General features: G+C 39.2%; 1 protein-coding gene across 3 annotated transcripts; it reads right to left on the bottom strand.

Annotated features, from left to right (window-relative positions):
- SLC30A6 (solute carrier family 30 member 6) lies at positions 1-17988 on the bottom strand. 3 transcript variants are annotated; one of them, XM_075748841.1, is made up of 14 exons: positions 17905-17988; positions 15288-15374; positions 14622-14706; positions 13627-13669; positions 11442-11507; positions 10961-11041; positions 9672-9707; positions 8776-8870; positions 8324-8372; positions 5690-5809; positions 5228-5330; positions 4845-4892; positions 4186-4254; positions 1-2701 (listed from the first exon to the last, which is right to left on the bottom strand). In XM_075748841.1, exons 1-14 carry the CDS (start codon positions 17905-17907, stop codon positions 2204-2206), a joined length of 1383 nt encoding a protein of 460 aa, XP_075604956.1. In that variant the 5' UTR covers positions 17908-17988; the 3' UTR covers positions 1-2203. The 3 variants fall into 3 exon arrangements, with proteins under 3 accessions (XP_075604956.1, XP_075604958.1, XP_075604957.1); XM_075748843.1 differs by lacking the exon at positions 17905-17988 and adding an exon at positions 17503-17678; XM_075748842.1 differs by lacking the exon at positions 10961-11041.
- Positions 17989-18235: the final 247 nt, after the last annotated feature.

Here is an 18235-nt window from a genome sequence, read left to right as displayed (position 1 = left end):
TTTTTTAATAAAATGGAGCTTTAATTTTCTGTTAAAAACAAGTAGGCATGCAATCAATATAATACAATGTATTCAAAATGTCAGAAAAAGGGCAAGTGTTTGGCTATGAAACTGGAGTAAGGAACAATTCTCAAATAGGCCACACGAGAGTAATATGTTGTAAACATTCTGCTGGCTCTAAGGTGTTGCAGATGCTGTGGACTGCAGTCTAGTTCAGCACCCAAGGGGTACGGAGAATCTGTTCAAGTGTTCTTGACTTTAGTGAATTGCCATGCAGCAATGGCACATGTCATAGACTGCACATAAAGACAGAGTAATGAAACAGAGGTGATGACTGAGCGAATACTGACCTCATATAAACACAGCCACTCATTGTAAATTCACTGTAATCTTTAAATGCAAGTTTTCCAGGTCATTACATTTTGTAACACAGCAATGAAACTGTTACTCTTGCTGCAAATGAAGTACAGAGCTAGATTCCCTACTTGTGGCTTACATGGACCATATACCAGCGGCAGTCTGGACACTACTCTCAGTCTAAAACATCCCAGCAAGATACCATCATGCAGAATGTCACCTTGCTTTGTTTGCAGGACTGATGCCCCCCTCCTCCATACATTGGCGTGAGAAACACAGGTAGTGGAGGAAGGAAAAAAAAGAGGAAAGCCATGTCCTTACGCAGAAAAAGAAATCCTCAGCCAGTCTGAAGAGGCCACAGATCTTTCAAATTCAAATGAAGGCTGTTTTCTCAACTCAGTTCTACAGGAGAAAGATTTATCAAACCCATTATCTTCAGGTAACATAATATCTTTGGAGTCCCTGAGATACTACAGCTCCATATAACCACCTTACACAAATGGAGAGACTGGCTTCAGATACAGATTAACAAGGTGGAAGCCAATATATAGCACCCTGAGTTGCAAGTGAAACAATAGGAACGGGCGACCCATTCCTCAACAGCCAAGAGACGCAGAAGAAAGTGCAGAGCAAGTATTGGCTAGGGAATTGTAAGATACATACTGCACAGGAGAAGAGAAAAAAATGTAAGTAGTTCTAAAAGGCCTTTCCCTGTTATCAGAGCAGTGAAGAAAAAGACAGCGGTCAGAGGGAAGAGCTCTCTGAGAAAGGCCCTGAAGAAATACGGCCTTCTAGACATACAGTAGAACAATAATACAAAAGCAGAGACAATTTAGGCAGTCTTGTTCCAAGCATGCCCCAAAGGTTAAGCACTCTAGCAATGACTAAGAACTGTCAGCAATTACTGATCTGTACTCTGGATATAAACCAGGAATATAAATAGATACTTTCCCCCCTGAAACTACCAGAAAAATACAAAGAGGAAAAATACAAAGTCACAATGGAATCAGAGAATATCTTCCATAGTCAAAAATGAAATACTGGCTTCAGAAACAATACAGCCATCTGCTCTGTATCTTAAATAGGGTTAATCATAAAAAAAGAGGTGCTTGTAAAATCTTAAGATTGAAATATTTTATTTCCCAGTATATTGCTAAATAATTTTGCAGTTAAACCAAAAGGGAAGAAATATCAGAGATGAATATGGAATACTTACAACTAGAAAATGGTTGCTGAACCATCTGAATTTCTATAAAACATCAGTAAAAATGTAAAAACACGGTCTCATAAAATTAATTAGAATCTGAAATGCCAGATTGTCTTCATGATGGCCACAATATGGATATTGATGAACCTTTGCAACCAAAAAATAATTGCGACTTTGCCAAAAGGTGGCTGTATACAGCAATCAAAACATCTCTAAAAACTGGGACTTGTATTTCTGCAATTTCCTATTTTCTCAGCTATGGAGCATTCAGTAATTCATTATGTAAAACTCATTAGAAAAAAAAAAAATGCTACCTGGTCACAATTTTACTCTCATATGGAGTTGTGCTATATCTCAATACATTCTTGGAAAAATAAAGAAAAGTGAATAAAAAGCTGAATAGAAATAGATACTCTATAAAAACTACCTGTAAAGTATCATAAGTCCGGAAAACATTTGTGGCATTACACGGGCTACTGCTGATGCAAAGAAAAAAATTGCAATTTAACCATTTCATGAATATGAACAATGCACTTGTTCCCAGCCATTCAGAATGATCTGACATTCCAAATGTTTATAAAAATTGGGTAATAAAAGAATTAAGTCAATACCCTTAAGTACAATAAATAACAGTGTTTATTATGGTCGGGGTTGACCACGAGTGTTTGTTCCATATCTGCTTGGGACATTTGTAAAACCAGTTCTGAATCCTTGAGTTGCTCCTGTTCCCGGTATTCCAAATCCTTGATTGAGTACATTGCCATAGGGTGCGGATCCATGATTAAAGCCCAATCCATAGGGCCTTGTCTGAGTGTTTAAAAGGATGACTGGACTCACATTTTTGCCTGGTGTATTGAAAGAAAATTCTGGCGGTGGGCTGCTGGGCTTAGCTGGAGTGGATGTAGCAGGGTTCAAATGATCAACAGCTTTCAAAGATGGCATTGGAATAATATGATGATCCGAAAGGTTCAGAATGTTGTTTGCGATAGGCACAGCTGATAAGGTAGGTCTGATCCAGTCATCTTTGAAAATCTGAACAGTCAAGGTAGAGACCAATGTGTACAATCTGTTAGTGACATGGGCAAGTACCATTTGTTCATTTGCATCTCTCCGAATTCGGACATGTACTGATCCAGCCTAGAAAGCGATAAAAATAAATTGGCTGTTAACTGTTACTTCAATAAAGATCCTCCATGTGCATTCAAGACGACGTACATTATCCTGCAGAGACCTCTTGCCGTGGAGACTATCGACTACAGTGAGAAACTTATTAAGTAATTCCATAATTAGGATACATTTTGATCTTTTCTAGTGCACTGATCTCTTACAGATGTATCAAGATCATCATTCACGAAAAGTGACTCTTACAACCAAACTATGAAATACAACATGTGATGGCAGGAAAGGAAAGGCAACAGCTGGGAAAAAAAGTGGCCCAAAAGAACAAAGTGCGTACAAACTCCATATGCCAAATTTAGGAAAAAGTGTCATCAGTGTGCTGTTGGAGCAGGCAAGAGGACAACACGCATGGCAGACACACTCAAATCAGACCCATTAGCAAGAACAGAGGCAATGCTCCTTGTGGAACTCAGACTAAGAGCTTCTCCTGGACATTCATATAGCTGCGGGCTGCCCCTGCCTTCCTCTCAGTAACACCCTCTCATTTACCTTGAACTACTGCTGCAGAACAGATCAAGACACAAAACAGAACCCCCTCCCATGATTTTTCAGTTCATATTTAATAAAGAACAGGGTTCACAGCTTATGCTATATAAGCCATTTTTACAGCAGATGGTACAGCTGAAAACATATCCAGGTCTCAGGAAGTTTCTAGTACAATTCAGAAGATGCCAATAGGTAAATATTCATACAAAGGTTTTATAAACATCTGTGATCAATCCAACAATGCTGTGACCTGGTATTTTGGGCAGCAGAACAGTAAACTGAAAGCTCTTTTCACATCAGCAAGTCAGAGCTGCTGCTTTTTTCTTTTTTTTAAGAAGGGTAGCATACCAGAAGAATTCAGAAGTAGAGAAAAACTCTAAAAGTTTTAATTTTCTGGCTGTCACAACATACTGCATCAACTTAGGAATAACTGAGTTCTGTGCGACCAGTCTGTATCACAAAAACCCCCTTTGGTTCTTTCAGCTTACAGAATATCAGTATACAACTGTAGCTGGTTTCTTCCACCCCCTCCCCCAGAAGTGCTGAAAACACGATTCTACTGTAGACCTATGGTACCTGAAGATTTACAGCTTTCTTTTTCTCCCCTTTGAGACAATTTACACTAATATACAATTTGAAAAATGTCTTTACTATTACTTGGGGTTTTCTTCACTGCCAAAATACAAACGAAATTCTACAGTTGCAAAATACATGCTTTAATCCAGAGCTGCAATATACGTAAATAACATTAACCAATAACAAAGCTTTAAAAAAAATATGAAGGATGGGGGAAGAAAAGTTTTGCAATAAATCACAAGGACTGAGTACTGACTCCATCAAATTTTTTTTATATTTAAGATTTCAGAAGAAATATCTTATTTTAATTTAAATAAAAAATTTAAAATAGTAACTGACAACTCTTTTTAAAGGTTAAAAAGACAATAGACATAACTTACCAAAGTGCCAAACCCTAATGTCCAGAAATGCTCATTTCGAACTTCCAAGACACCATCCAACGTTGAAACCTAATTTTACACAACATCCAGAAATATGAAAATAAATTAGAAATAAAGTTTCAAATCCTTTTAGAAATGTACTTTGACACACAGCTGAATAATACAGCATTTTCAGCAGCGAAATCAAAGCTTCCATACACAGAATGGATGATGTCTGTTAATGATGCCCCTAATGCTTATCTACTGTACTTTTGCTACCCTTAAACATCTAAATCCATCAAAAAGTGTATTTAAGATTTCAAGTAACTCTTGCTGCCAAATTGCAGTAGTTTCTCAACTTGATATGCTGTAAGTTAACAGCCGCCTGTACTCCTTTTCCTCCCCCCACTCACATTTGTAAACCACTGCAACAGTAGCTCCAATTTAGTTAATAAAAACAACAGCCTGCGCTACTTCAACAGATTTCTTCCAGATACCTGAACAACACTATTCATCTTAGATAGCAAGATCCGTATTTTCTACATGCAGCTAAAAAAGAATATTTAAAAAAATATTTCTTTATCAGTCTTCTTGGACTACTCACAAAAACTCTTCATATTCCTGAATGTTCATTTAACATTAGCTGTGCACACTGTGTTATGTATTATACACTGACTTACCTCTCTAAGAAGTTTATCTAACTGGCCAATCACATGAGGTGGGGTTGTCTTTAAGAACAAGGACAAAATAAAGAAGAAAAACGTTATTATAAAAGATTAACTGGCCCTGTTTAAGTAAGTGTCTTTTAAGTCTGGTCTACCTACACAAGAGACCAATGGCATTATTAAACAATAAATTGTTGTGACTTTGTGATGCATATTTCTACTGCTCTTAGAATTCTTCCAGCACAAATTCCCCTGGGAACACTTCCTGTTCAAATACTTATAACAGATTTTATGTTGTTGGTTTGTTTTTTAGTTTGTTTTTTTTTTTTTTTTAATTAAATAAGGACATTTAACAAAACTTAAACCACAAAACCCCTTGTTTTGTGACATTGCCTTACCTGGAGTAGTACTTTCCCACTGTAGACACTCATGGGATACATGGTACCAAATGTCATCAAAGCAATTGCTATAGCAGAGGCTGTGTCTACAGCAAAATAATTGCTAGAGAAAAAGAGAAATTTTAAAGAAAAACAGGTATTTATATTTTTGAAAGGCATAAGAATTTTCTTTTGACTCTTTTCCATTCTTTTAAAGTTATATGTACCTACAGAATATTACACATACTAATCTCATCTGAACTATACATCTTTGAAAAAAGATGAATATATTCATGAACTTGCAATCCCATTCATACAAAGTATAGCTTTTGATGAGATCATTCCTTCCATTTGATGGTTGGACTTGATGATCTTAGAGGTCTTTTCCAACTTTAAAGATTCTATGATTCTACGTAAAAAATGCAATTTCTCATAGACTGGATACAAAAAGAGTTACTTTGCTTAAACAACAACTGTACGTACTTGATTTCAATAAGCATATATGTAATGCAAAGAGCTAGAGCTCCAGCAATATCAATCAAGACAAAAGGGTTCATTCGTGGCAGAAAGATGCTACTCAATCCTGGGATGATTCCACAAATACTGGAACAAAACAAAAAAAAGCAGTTGTCAGGTAGCTGTTCATCATTACTTCAAAATCCCAGAGTTACACTCACTATTTCAGCATTAGACTTCAAATACACCTTGCAGTCACAACAAATGACGTCTCTGCGGGCTGTAAAAGCCCTTCGAATTCTGCTCAAAGTTTTGTAATAGTCTGATGTCAGCAAAAATTAATCAAGTTTAGATCCACATCACATTCTCTCTCATATGGAGTACTGCATCCAGCTCTGGGGGCCCCAGTACAAGAAAGACATTGAGCTGTTGGAGCGATTCCAGAGGAGGGCCACAAAGCTGATCAGAGGGCTGGAGCACCTCTCCTGTGAGGACAGGCTGAGAGAGTTGGTGTTGTTCAGCCTGGAGAAGAGAAGGCTCCAGGGAGATCTAATTGCGGCTTACCAGTACCTGAAGGGGCCTACAGGAAAGATGGTGAGGGACTGTTTATCAGGGAGTGTAGTGACAGGACAAGGGGTAATGGGTTTAAGCTGAAGGAGGGTCAATTTCGATTAGATGTTAGAAAGAAATTCTTTACTGTTAGAGTGGTGAGGCACTGGAACAGGTTGCCCAGAGAGGCTGTGGAGGCCCCATCCCTGGAAGCGTTTAAGACCAGGTTGGATGGGGCTTTGGGCAACGTGGTTGAGTGGAGGGTGTCCCTGCCCACGGCAGGGGGGTTGGAACTAGATGATCTTTGAGGTCCCTTCCAACCCAAACCATTCTATGATACCTACCTCTTACACCTTAAATTTGCTTTAAGTCTATTTTCCCATCTACAAAACATTGTACTACACTAATCTTTATACAGTTTTTCTACATGTTAAAATACACATCTTGTGCTACTTTCTGTTTTCTGGTAACATAGCTGGTCGTGTCAGCTGTACACAACATAAGTACTTCACAGGCTCAGACATTGCTATTACATATACGTAAGTCTTGGGGGGGGTTTAGATATCACTAGTCTTCAATCCATCTGCCACCTTGGTGCGCAAAAGTGTTCTAAAGCCAAAGCTAACTAATTTCTGGAGTCTGCAAAGAGGGAGGAGACCAGCGAGCTGAGTAAGAGGAGACCAAAAAAACCCATGAGGGAACATTGGGAAAAGTTATTTATTTATAGTTATCTCCTATCAGTGGGAGCATGAAGAGAGAAAAGGGTTTCTGTACTTCCCAGTGAATGGAAGTGCATGTCACATACTGGAAAATTTAAAGGAAAAGACAACATGTAACGTTTTGTTGCTCTGTTTAGAACCAACCTATGTTTAGACATCATGTGCTGGTCTGCTCCTGTAAGAATTTTAATCAGTATAGTTATATACAGGTGCAGATATTTTGTAATCAGCCCTGCTTCACAGAAAACATCGGCAATAGCTGCATGCATACTAACTAAATTTAATATTTTTTAAATTAATTAATTAAATTAATTTTTAAATTAAATTAATTGTTGGCATACTTATGTACAGGTTATCTCAAAACCCAGTAGTAACTCTAATTTCTTGATCTAGGAGCCCTTCAGGTCACCCATTTGTGTCCTTCCCCGTAATACTGTGTTACCACATTGTTAAAGAAAAACTCTGCTAGTGTCTGTGATTGCTATCGACATTTGGTTTTTTTACACCGAAACTCCGGGTACTTGGGCAATCCTATCATTAGTCTTCCAAAGCTGTTTTGCAGAATTTGGGTCTGATGATGTAATACCTTATACCCATATAAAATCAATTACTCCATTTAAGAAGATAGCATTCTCTGCTTTCCTCACCTGTATACAAAAATCACAACATGCAGAAACAGATGGGCTCTGCAGCATATTTCATGTGTTATACAATATGTTTTAACATTCTTATTTTGATAATGACAGCATAAGTGCTTGGAAGAACATGTATGGCTCAAAATAAACATTTCTGACATCTGACAAAATTATTTGTAAACAATGTTATCTCACATTCATATATCCAACACAAGCAAGAGAGTTAACACACAAGATGAATAAGCAACACTGCTTCCACCCTTGGAAGACTTTCCAGTTTCCTGCTGGACAGGTGCAGAGTTTCCATAGCTATGCTTCATTGAGTAACCTGTTTCATGTATCACATTTAAACTGCCACCATCCTAGTCATTTGGCCACCCCACAAATAAACACAAATTACTACAAAATATATCACTCAGGTAACAATTGTTGAAAAAGTTCAAGTCTGTACAGGACAAGGCTAGTTTACCTCACCTCATCCAAGGAGAATTACATATAATGTACTGAACACATTCAAGGGGAAAGTTATGCAGAAAGATGTATTTCTATTAAATTGATGTATCTGGGAAATATGAGAGACAATGTTTGCCTTAGAGTTCATACAGTAGACCCACAGTAGGTAAAGCTATTTTAAAAGCTCTAACACACAATAGTTTATGCCTCAATACCCATCCAAATCACCAAATGTGTATTATACACAAAACAACAACACTGCCTTCTAGAAGCTAACAATTTTGAAAAATGTTATAAAGCTTTACCTTCTACTAAGATCTGCAACATGCTCCTGAAGCCAACTTGTGCTGGCCGCTGCAAAAGAAAGAAGGTAATAAAATTACTATGAGTAAAGGTATCCATTTTAAAGTACACCTAAAGTTTTATTTTAAAGGAAGAACCCAATATGCTATGAATGCATAAATGTATCTCAACAGATTCACTGTCACTTGAAAAACACACCCAAAATCTGACTTTTCCAGGCAGTAAAATGCCCATCTCACATAACAATCTGAACTGATTAAATACAAATATAATTGCAGATTATAACCATCACAATTACATTTAATATAATATAAAGTATAATATATATTTATAACTATAAACAGTTTACAGGGAACGATTGCAAGCCTACTTCACAGTGAAAAAGTCCCAGGTAACAATTTAGGAACATTAAAATCTTTTCCCAATTCCTGTTATACACTAATTTATCACATACCTTCAGAGACATAAGCAAAAGGCTTATTCCTAATGGAAAGCATTGTAAATAAGTTGAAAAAGAGAGCCACGAAAGTACCAACCAGCAGTCGCCCCCTATGGAGGAAAAATTAAAAAAAGTATCTTAATTTCACATCATCACAAAACATGAAATCAAACTGTAATTACTAGTAACAGTATCAAAATACTTTGCTTGGTGTCTTTCACTGAGACTGAAAACAAGAGTAAGATAAACTAGTGTAATGTGTATTATCACTTTAAGGGTTATATGAGATCACTGAACTTCATACATTTGTGTTACCACATTAGGCTGTACATAATTTTCATAATGTTTCATAGCCGTTCTTAACTAATTGCATATATGCACACGCATACATGTTTGTCCTTTGAAGATACAAATACATTGTCCCCTCAGCAGTAGAACCAGAAAAGTTTAGTTTCCTATGGAACAATGCCCTATGCCCCTCCCCTTTCCTAGGAGGACAACTTCACCATACATCCCATGTCCCACTCTTTTGCCCATAACACATTTTTCCTTTCCCCGTATTCTTTATGGTCTTCATCATCTTTGCAACACCTCCAGTTCCCTCATGATCACAGCATCCTCCTCCCCCACATATCAGGCCACCTAAGAGGCCTCCATAAAAAAAATGAGAGTAACTAAACTAGCAATACATAGTTAAATCATTATTTAAGAGAGCATGTGTATTACATTTCAATTGCACCTTGAAAAAACTGTTTGCAATATAGCTTGCATAGAGTTTGAAACAAATGCCAAAGTACCAAACCCAATTTGGTGTTGAATGTACTTGCATAATTAATACATGCTAGATTAAGAATTAGAAAAACAAAGGGAAACTGAAAAAACTCTTTTTACATATCAAAATAATTTCTTACGTGTGTATCTCAGGTTGTTCCAGAAACCGCTCTGCACTACAAAATAATTGAAAATTTCAGTTATATTCATACAATAGAACTTCTATACCTGAAGCACAGTTTTTCAGTTCTGAAGAATTAGCTGCCATTCATAAAGAAAAACTGACAGATACAGTACTGCAAAAACCCAAATTGCTTAAATAAGCACAGCAGTTTCTGTAAGTGCTGAAAGCATTTAACATTGAAATGAAGCAGGGTGTAATTTAGATTTTCCAACTGCTTACAAACTGTGCCACATCGGTGCTAGCTACCACAAATACTACCTACACAATAAAAAAGATGCCTGTAAATGAACATGCCAAAAAAATACTGCTACGGCCACCACTGATGTTGGGAACTGCAACAGAGTATGTCTGAAATCCCTAACTTACAGCCTCTCACTAAGCAAGGACAAATAAAGTAGATGTTGGATAGTGTGGTGGAGATACAAATCTTGGTTTTACCCACCAGTAAAATAAGAAATAAGCTTCAGCAGTAACAGAAAAACCTATGATAAGTTTTGGGAATTTCCTAAAAATTGATGTTTGAATACATGGAGGCTTTGACAGTGTGTCATTATTAGAATTCATTCCAGTGTATTGTCAGAAAACAAATCGACCTCTAGTACAAAATTGCTAAGTTGTTAACATAGCCCTTTAGAGAGAAAATAGAGCCCTTGAATAGAAAAATGGAAGGTACGCTGCCTCAGTTTTAAATTCCAGATGTTAACAAACTCCTCTTCATTTTTGAAGACTAAAATAATTTTTTAGGCTAACCTCCTGAAATACAAACCCTTCCAAGCATAGATGGTATGTCAAATTAATACTTGAGCAAATTTTGAGGGACTGATGAAGTTGACAGTTTACACATTCAGATTCTTCACATATTAAGAAGTTGCTTTACTTTTTGAAGTAACTGATGAAAAAAAAAAAAGTTTTATTTATTAATGAACTTAAAAAGTCAAGATGCATAGGGAAATGCATTAAATGAAATACCTAACTTTCTGGAAAACATGATTCTTAAGAACACTGAGTCTTTTCCTTGAAAGCTGTTTAATTACTTATATCAATTTCTATCATTACATCTAAAGCCTACATGCAGCGTAATCAATAGAAGTGAGCAGTAAGGTTTAGCAATATTTTTAAAAATCTGAAGTTTTTTTTCTACAATATCTCTCTACAGATCGCATTTGTAGAATGCATATACTTTTGCTCAATCTGGAATATCTTCATACCTAACAAAAAATTAAAGAAAATGGTACATATCCCTACCTTTCTTTCAGTATAAAAAGAGCACCAAGCTGTGCCAGAACTGTAGATGCAAATACAGCTAGAACTTCAAACCTTTCAAACCTGAAATTTGAGAAGTAAGTTTAGAAACACTGAACATTGAACACCACATCAAATGCAGGAACCAGCAGGACAGATCTACTATTTCCAGTTCTTTTAAGAGCAGATAGATGGGAAGAAACTGAAGTTTTATGGAATAGGCATTATTTTCAATTTCTTTTAAGCCAACACTCCACTTATGACAAACAGCTTAAAATTAAACATTTCTTAGTTCTTTTTCCTGTTCCTCCCCTTTCCTCTCTTCTGTGACTGTTCTTTACAGCATCAATCTTGGGCTTCCTTAGTTTTAGGCTTTGTTACACACGGATTATTAGTTACGGCTGTTAGGGCATACAGGCAACAACAGTCAGCAACATATCAAATGTTGTATTTTCAAACGCTAGATCTTGTTATTAGTACTTACCCAAATGAATAGACTGGGCTGGGTTTCTTCATCATTACCCAGTAGCTTATTAGACATGTTATCAAACTGAAAAAAGGGGGAGAATTAGACTATGATAAATAACTGCAGCCTTTACAAACTGGATAACCTACAAATATGTACTTCAGCCATCAGAACTGAACAAATGAGTAACCACACCTTGTAAGCACATGAACTCAATGCCTCCATCACTGTCACAGTGACAGTTCCAGTGAATCCAGAAAAGGTTGTGCTTGGGAATAAAACTGAGACTGCACAATTAGGTATCAGCTGTTCTTACATATGCTTTAGGAACTTGCCTAGAAATACTGTAACCTGAGAAAGGCCATTTAAATGAGAAGGAGCTCGATCAGCAAGATGACAGGATTGTCACATTTGTGTCACTTCCTTTGTACCCCAGTGAAAAAGTGAAGAAAGCTCTCCATTAAAGTCGTCTTTGAGAGATATACCATGAATTGGATTTAGCACTCCAGAATATGACTCAGGCTATGCCAAGTATTGCCTTTCTTTTCCACAGTGTAATTTGTCTACACATATGGCCAAAACAGATTTACTTTTTTAGCTGCATTCATCTACGCAAGCTCTAATCTAATTGGCCATTCACTGACAGCCACAGTCTCTCTTGCTATTTTCTGTCCAAGTTTTTCCCTCATATTGAACGTCTGAAATTCCAATTATTTTATCCCCATGGTACCATCCTGAATTTTTCTAAGATGAGACTCATTTCCTTTGCCTAATTTTCCTCTATTGACCCCTTTGGACAATTTTTTTTTAAATTGGAATCTACCCGGATTCAGTGCCATCTGTGCCTTTATGCAGTCCTTTCTTAATTAATGACAATGTTAAAACAGACTCGATCAAGAACTCATCCCCACAGCCGCTGAACAATCACATCCTCATAACCTGATCCACAGCTGTGTGGAGTAAAAGCAAAAGCAGAGGAAATAATACTGCTCATCTACAAAATACCAAATTCGCATACTCAGTAAGACTATTATAAATGACCAGGAAAATGACAAAAACAAAAAGCCACAGATATCGATTTTTTCAGCAGAATTACTGAGCACTGTTCTCCCTTACAGCAAATCAAAACTCTTGGAAGAGATCACTGTGAGTTAGAATAATCTTCTAGTTCATCCCCTAATTAACCTAATATGTGAGTGCCAGGGGTATTCCATCTTCTCTTAAAACTAAAAAAAAAAAAAAAAAAAAAAAAAAATCCTATATGAATACAAAATACAATGTCAAAACTTTTCCCAAGGTAAAAAAAGGTATTTTTAGTCAAGATGACATAACTCAGCAGATACAAAATTCTGAGAGAAATATGAGATTCATTAAAGTTATATCCCAATTCTAAAGCAGTCACAGATCAAGTTAAGTATTTTTGTGCCTATATCAACTATTGATTTTCCTTTCTGTATGTTTGCTGCTGTGATTTATAAATGTTTTACTATCAGTCAGATAAGCTATAGCAGGTAGTGGACAAACCAGACCGCAGATAGCTGATCCATACTTTTTATAAGCTAGTGAGCTAGCAAGGCAGATAATGTAGGTTAATAATTAAAAAATACATTCATTTAATGCAGTTTATTTCCCAACCACTGCTGCCAATCTGCATCTCAGATGAGAACTGAATATATTTCATGTCTGTATTACCAATATTATCAAAAGTGTTCAGAACTTTCATACTTAAAGTAGTTTTAATATAATTTTGTTAGGAAAATACACAGGAAAAATACTAAAAATATCTAATGACCTTATTGGAAGAGTGCATGGGATCTAACTCTTGAAATATTTTCAAACAGAAATAGAATTACACACTCCTAGTTTCCTGATGCTAAAACTGAGGGATACTTCAGAACCAATGACTGTGGCATTAGGGAAATATTCTGAGTGAACCACCAGATAACAGTTTGATGCTAGATTCTGTTTTATGTTGTTACACATCTGCACAAAGATTTGTTACTAGTCATTCTCAATACAGCTATGGTGTTTCTCATGATCTATTTATTGTGATGTATGATTTTATACTCATTTAAGCTATATTTAAACTAGCTAGTGCAGTCAGTGTTTCTATACTGATGACTCTAAATAACATGTTTTCGTAAATAAATTTTGTATGTATAGAAACATACAAAGTATAAGACTAGATGGGAAAAAAACTCACCTGAAAAGGTCAAAGATTGTCAAATATGTGTAAGCAGTTAAAGCTGTAGAAAAAAAACGAATATTAAAACTTAATATAATTTCCCAAGGCAGAAATCACTTGTATTCTTCTACGTCCCTCTTGTGCAGCTCTTTTTCATCTTCTACCTAAATTGTCTCTGCTGATAGAGCAAGTTGCTCTGTCTTTTCTATGTGTATGTTATAGGAATGTCCTAAACACACCAATATATTTAACTTCATAAACAGGTTGACTATGGCAATCCTAATTCTAATAAAGCATGTAATAATGCCCAGATACAACAAGTATTAAGCTTGTGACTAAGAATTTAAGTACAGAAAAGTCAGGAGATCTTCCAGTAACATATCATCTGCCAAAGCAAGAGATCTCTTATGTACATTACTGCAGTGAAATATTTGCATTATTGCAGGTTCAACAGAATTTTTTAATTGTTTTGCTTCCCCAACCCATCTTGAAACTGCAAGTAAACCTGTGTCACAAATTAGAAATGTAAGGCATTCTACTTTCAGTACAAACGATGGGAAGCATCTTGGAGCCCCTATATAAAAGTAGACAATATACAAAATACTGAAAAGGGGCGTTCCTAGAATTGGAGAAGCCTTTTGACACACTACAAACATGTTAATTCAACTGCAAGTCAGGGTCTCTGTATGTCACTTGAACTATTTATATAAGGGACATGCTTGACGACTAGCTTAAAAATCTCCTTTTTTGCAATCTTAATGAGGGTACTGCAGGAAGACAATGACCAGCAGGTCTGGAAAACCTTGCAAACCTTGAAGGATTTTCACCCATCCACACTTGCCTGTGAGAAATGCCTCTAAACTGACTGTTGCAAATCAAAAGGAAACACTTTCCAAACCTGGCTGTGCAGCCACCTAACTCCATTACGTGCTGAACTTTGCTTTTTTAGTACGTTGGAACTTCACGAGCTAAGAAACAGTTGGTTGTAGTTTCAGTACAAGAAAGCCACCCACCTATGCTGTTTGTAGAGCTGCACCACATTAGCAGGAAGCCAATACATATTAAATTTATAGCACCGAACAGCAAGATCTTCCAGGACTGTTGATGAGAATAAATATGTATTTTACATCTTCCAAAATTTACAAGACAAAAATAGATCTATCTGGTTTTAAAAAAAACAATATTGCAGTACTTCGTCATGCAAGCAGAACTGGCTTCTCCTCCCTCCCAAAAATTTACAACTCATTTCAGAACAAGCAGTCCATATTCTATTTTTAACTTTACAAATTGTCTCAAAACTCATTTATAAACAGCACTTGTGCATCACACTTAAAACATCGCTTTGGTCTAAAAAAAAAAAAAAAAAAAGTCAGCCCTGTATAATATTTGCATTTTATTACAGCCTACACCATGTGACTTTTGAAGACAACTTAATATTAGTGGGTTCCGTTCTTTGTGCTAGACTTAGGTCCCAAAAACATCTGTGCATGTTCAGTGTCCAGTTCTGGAGAACATTAATTGACAGGGACAATGTGCAGGAAGGAATCCAGCTTCACAGCTGCATTGTTTTTTAATGCACAGCTAGAAAATTTCAGCGAAAAAGAATTTCAAAATGTACTTTAACTTATCACAACTAATGTCTTTGTTATTACTATTCACTTTTTAAAATAAATACTTACCCTCCTATCTGCTGCAACCAGCCTAAATTCATGCGTTAACTTTCCAACAAATGATCTCTGTGATTTGCGGAACAGGTGTATTGTCCCCTTAAAAAAAAAAATCAATAGTTTAATTACAAATTTTACCTAAACTAGAGTTTAAATTAGCAAAAAGGAAAACTTCATTTATTAACTATTTCCATAATTACATTAAAATACAACAATATTTTTGTAACCATTTAACATGGTTATTGTATTAGAAAATCATGAATGACTTAGAATCAAGCTTCATTTAGATATAATCCAGAATTCAAGTTTACTGGAAAACAGACCAAAATACCATTCAAAGAGTGGGTTTTTACTTTTATTTAAATAAAACTACTACAGATGTTCTGAAAACACAAATATTTTTCTTATCAAAGCACGCTTCCCAGCCAAAGCCAATGGGTTTATTAAACAGGAAAATATTGGGGTTTTATACATATATATCTATATAAATGTGAACCAATCAGAGAAATAAAAACAATGGTGTTGTCATCCATGATGTGGTGGACACAAGGCCAGTAACACGATGAGACATGCAAACAATCTCAGTTATGGCCTAACCCAAATGCACACAGTCGATGCGGTCACTGTAGGTGCTCCTTTTCCTTTCCTGGGGTTGAGAGGACACGTGTACACATAGGAGATGGGGGTGAGGGGGTGCTACGTGGCTCTCCTCAAAGTGTGACAGGGAACAGACCACGCCACTTGCTCCCCTTCCTCAGAAGGCCCTAGCTTCTAGTTAGTTGCCTTCCATTCTGCTCTCCCCACAAAGTAGTAAACTTTCCACATGAAAAGCCCTCCTGATTTGCAATAGATGTTTGTGGACTTGTAATGCATTGCCTGTCACACGCAGTGATTTGGGGCTGGATGAAATAAGGTTTGATTGTAAGCTATCACATCCGTAACAGCCAGCAGAAGACAAAAAGACATACTAAGGGGCTGGTAACCAAAAGAGACTCAATTAACTTACAGACATATTTGTCAACACAGCTGCATTTCACATTATCTGTAGAAATACAAGTATGCCTTGGTGCCATGAATCAAAAAAGAAGTACTATAGATCCCAAGTTTAGCTCATCTGGGGCAAAGGGCTGGCACTTACTATTTTCTTCACTAGCAAATCATTACACGATGATTATTTTTTTTCCCCCTCAACAGAGACATACAGGATGACAGAACACTTTGGAAAGCTTTTCTAACAGGCACTGAGCTGCCTGTTTATGAAGGCTGGTCTATCGCCTTAGCACCCATTGCTTTCCCACGCTGTTAGCACTACGCCTGTTGCCAAACGGCCCCGTGCCACACCTCCTTGCTTATTGAAGGATGCCGTGCGTTAAAGTTGCGTATATTCTGCACCACAGAGAAGAACCTCGTGCAAACCCCTGCGAGCCATAGCTCACCCCTGGAAGGGAGCCCTAATTCCGCAGATGTTGCATTTCAGCATTAAGGCTTCCCTAGCTCCTAAACTTCTGCCAACATGATGAAGAGAAACGCTTCTGTACTGAACAGGACAGCGGCTACCCCATACCGCAACCACTGAAGGTCCCCCCGGGGTGCTAAAGCAGCTGTACAAGAAGCATTTCTACAGAGCGTGAGTGTCTGCTCCCACGATGACAGCAGGTGACAGTACCTGTTATTGACGCTGACGCCAATTTATTTGTGCTCGGCACAAATAAAGGAAAGGGGAAGTTTAGACACCCAGCTGAAGAAGCATACAGGGGTCATTCCCAGAAGAATGACTTTTCCTCTTTGGGAAGCAAACCATACACACCAGGAGCAACAGCCCTGTGCTTTCACCGACACCCGGGAGCAGGGGCACTATCACCTGTTTGTCCCGATAGGAATTTCAGCTCCCTGACGGATTTGGTGTTGAACGAAGACTCCGAGACCGACACCCAGAGCCGCAGCCCAGCTCCAGGGCTGAGCGCAGGTCACCCGTTCCACACGCACCTCCGGCGGCGAAGCCCCCCGCGACACCCAGCACCCACGCCGCCCCTGTCAGCTCGGCAGCGGCCGGGGCCTGCGCGCCCACCGCGGCCCTGGAGAGCCACCCGTGACCGGGGAAACCACGTACGGGGAAGGGCGGGAAGGCGGGAGGATCTGAAGAGGAAGTACTATATGGAAAGCCATAGCGCGCGCGCGCGCGCTCCTCCCGGGACCCGGAGCCGTTAACGGCCGCGCCAGGCCCTACCGTCCCGCCGCAGGTGCCCCAAGGGCGCCGCTGCCTTGGCGGAGCGGCACTTCCCCCAGCTCTCCGCCCCGCCGGCGGGCGGCTAGCGGCGGCGCTTGGCTAACGGTAACAGGTTACGCTGCCCGCAGCTAAACACGACGGAGGCCCGGCCGGGCGGGCGGGGCGGACCCCCGCGCGCAGCCACGTCACCGCCGGCACGGCAAGGCTCGCGCCAGGAGCGGGGCGCCTTACGGCGGGGCGGCGCGGCGCGCTCCAGGCCGGGCCGGCACCGGGCCCGGGGCGCTCTGCCCTGACCGGCCCCGCCGCAGTAGCGGGGCCCGCCCGCTCGGGAGCGGCAGACCCTCACCGCCTCGTCCCCACAGCGCGACTTCCCTCCCGGCCCCCCCAGCGGGGGCCACTCACCATATTACTCCCCGCACCGGAAGAGACGGCGCCATGCGAAGCCGGAAGAGGCGGAGGAGGCTTCGGTCGCTACGGGCAACGAACGGATCCGTCAGGGTACGCGCCGTAGCGGATGTGACGTCTAATGGGAACGCCGCAGGCTGTTGGCTTGGGGATGCTTTCACGCGGCGGACAAGCTCCCCTCCTCCTGGGCTTCCCCCGGGGGCAGCGCACCGACCCCCACCAGCCACTCGTTCCCGGGCAGCGCCGTCCCCTCGGGCAGCGCCGTCCCCTCGGGCAGCGCGCTGCGAGCCGGAGGCAGGCAGAGAGGTGGCGGCAGAGGCCTCGCCGG

This window comes from Balearica regulorum, chromosome 3 (assembly GCF_011004875.1).
Source record: "Balearica regulorum gibbericeps isolate bBalReg1 chromosome 3, bBalReg1.pri, whole genome shotgun sequence".
NCBI classification, from domain to species: domain Eukaryota; kingdom Metazoa; phylum Chordata; class Aves; order Gruiformes; family Gruidae; genus Balearica; species Balearica regulorum.
This window is presented reverse-complemented; position numbering and strand designations above follow the sequence as displayed.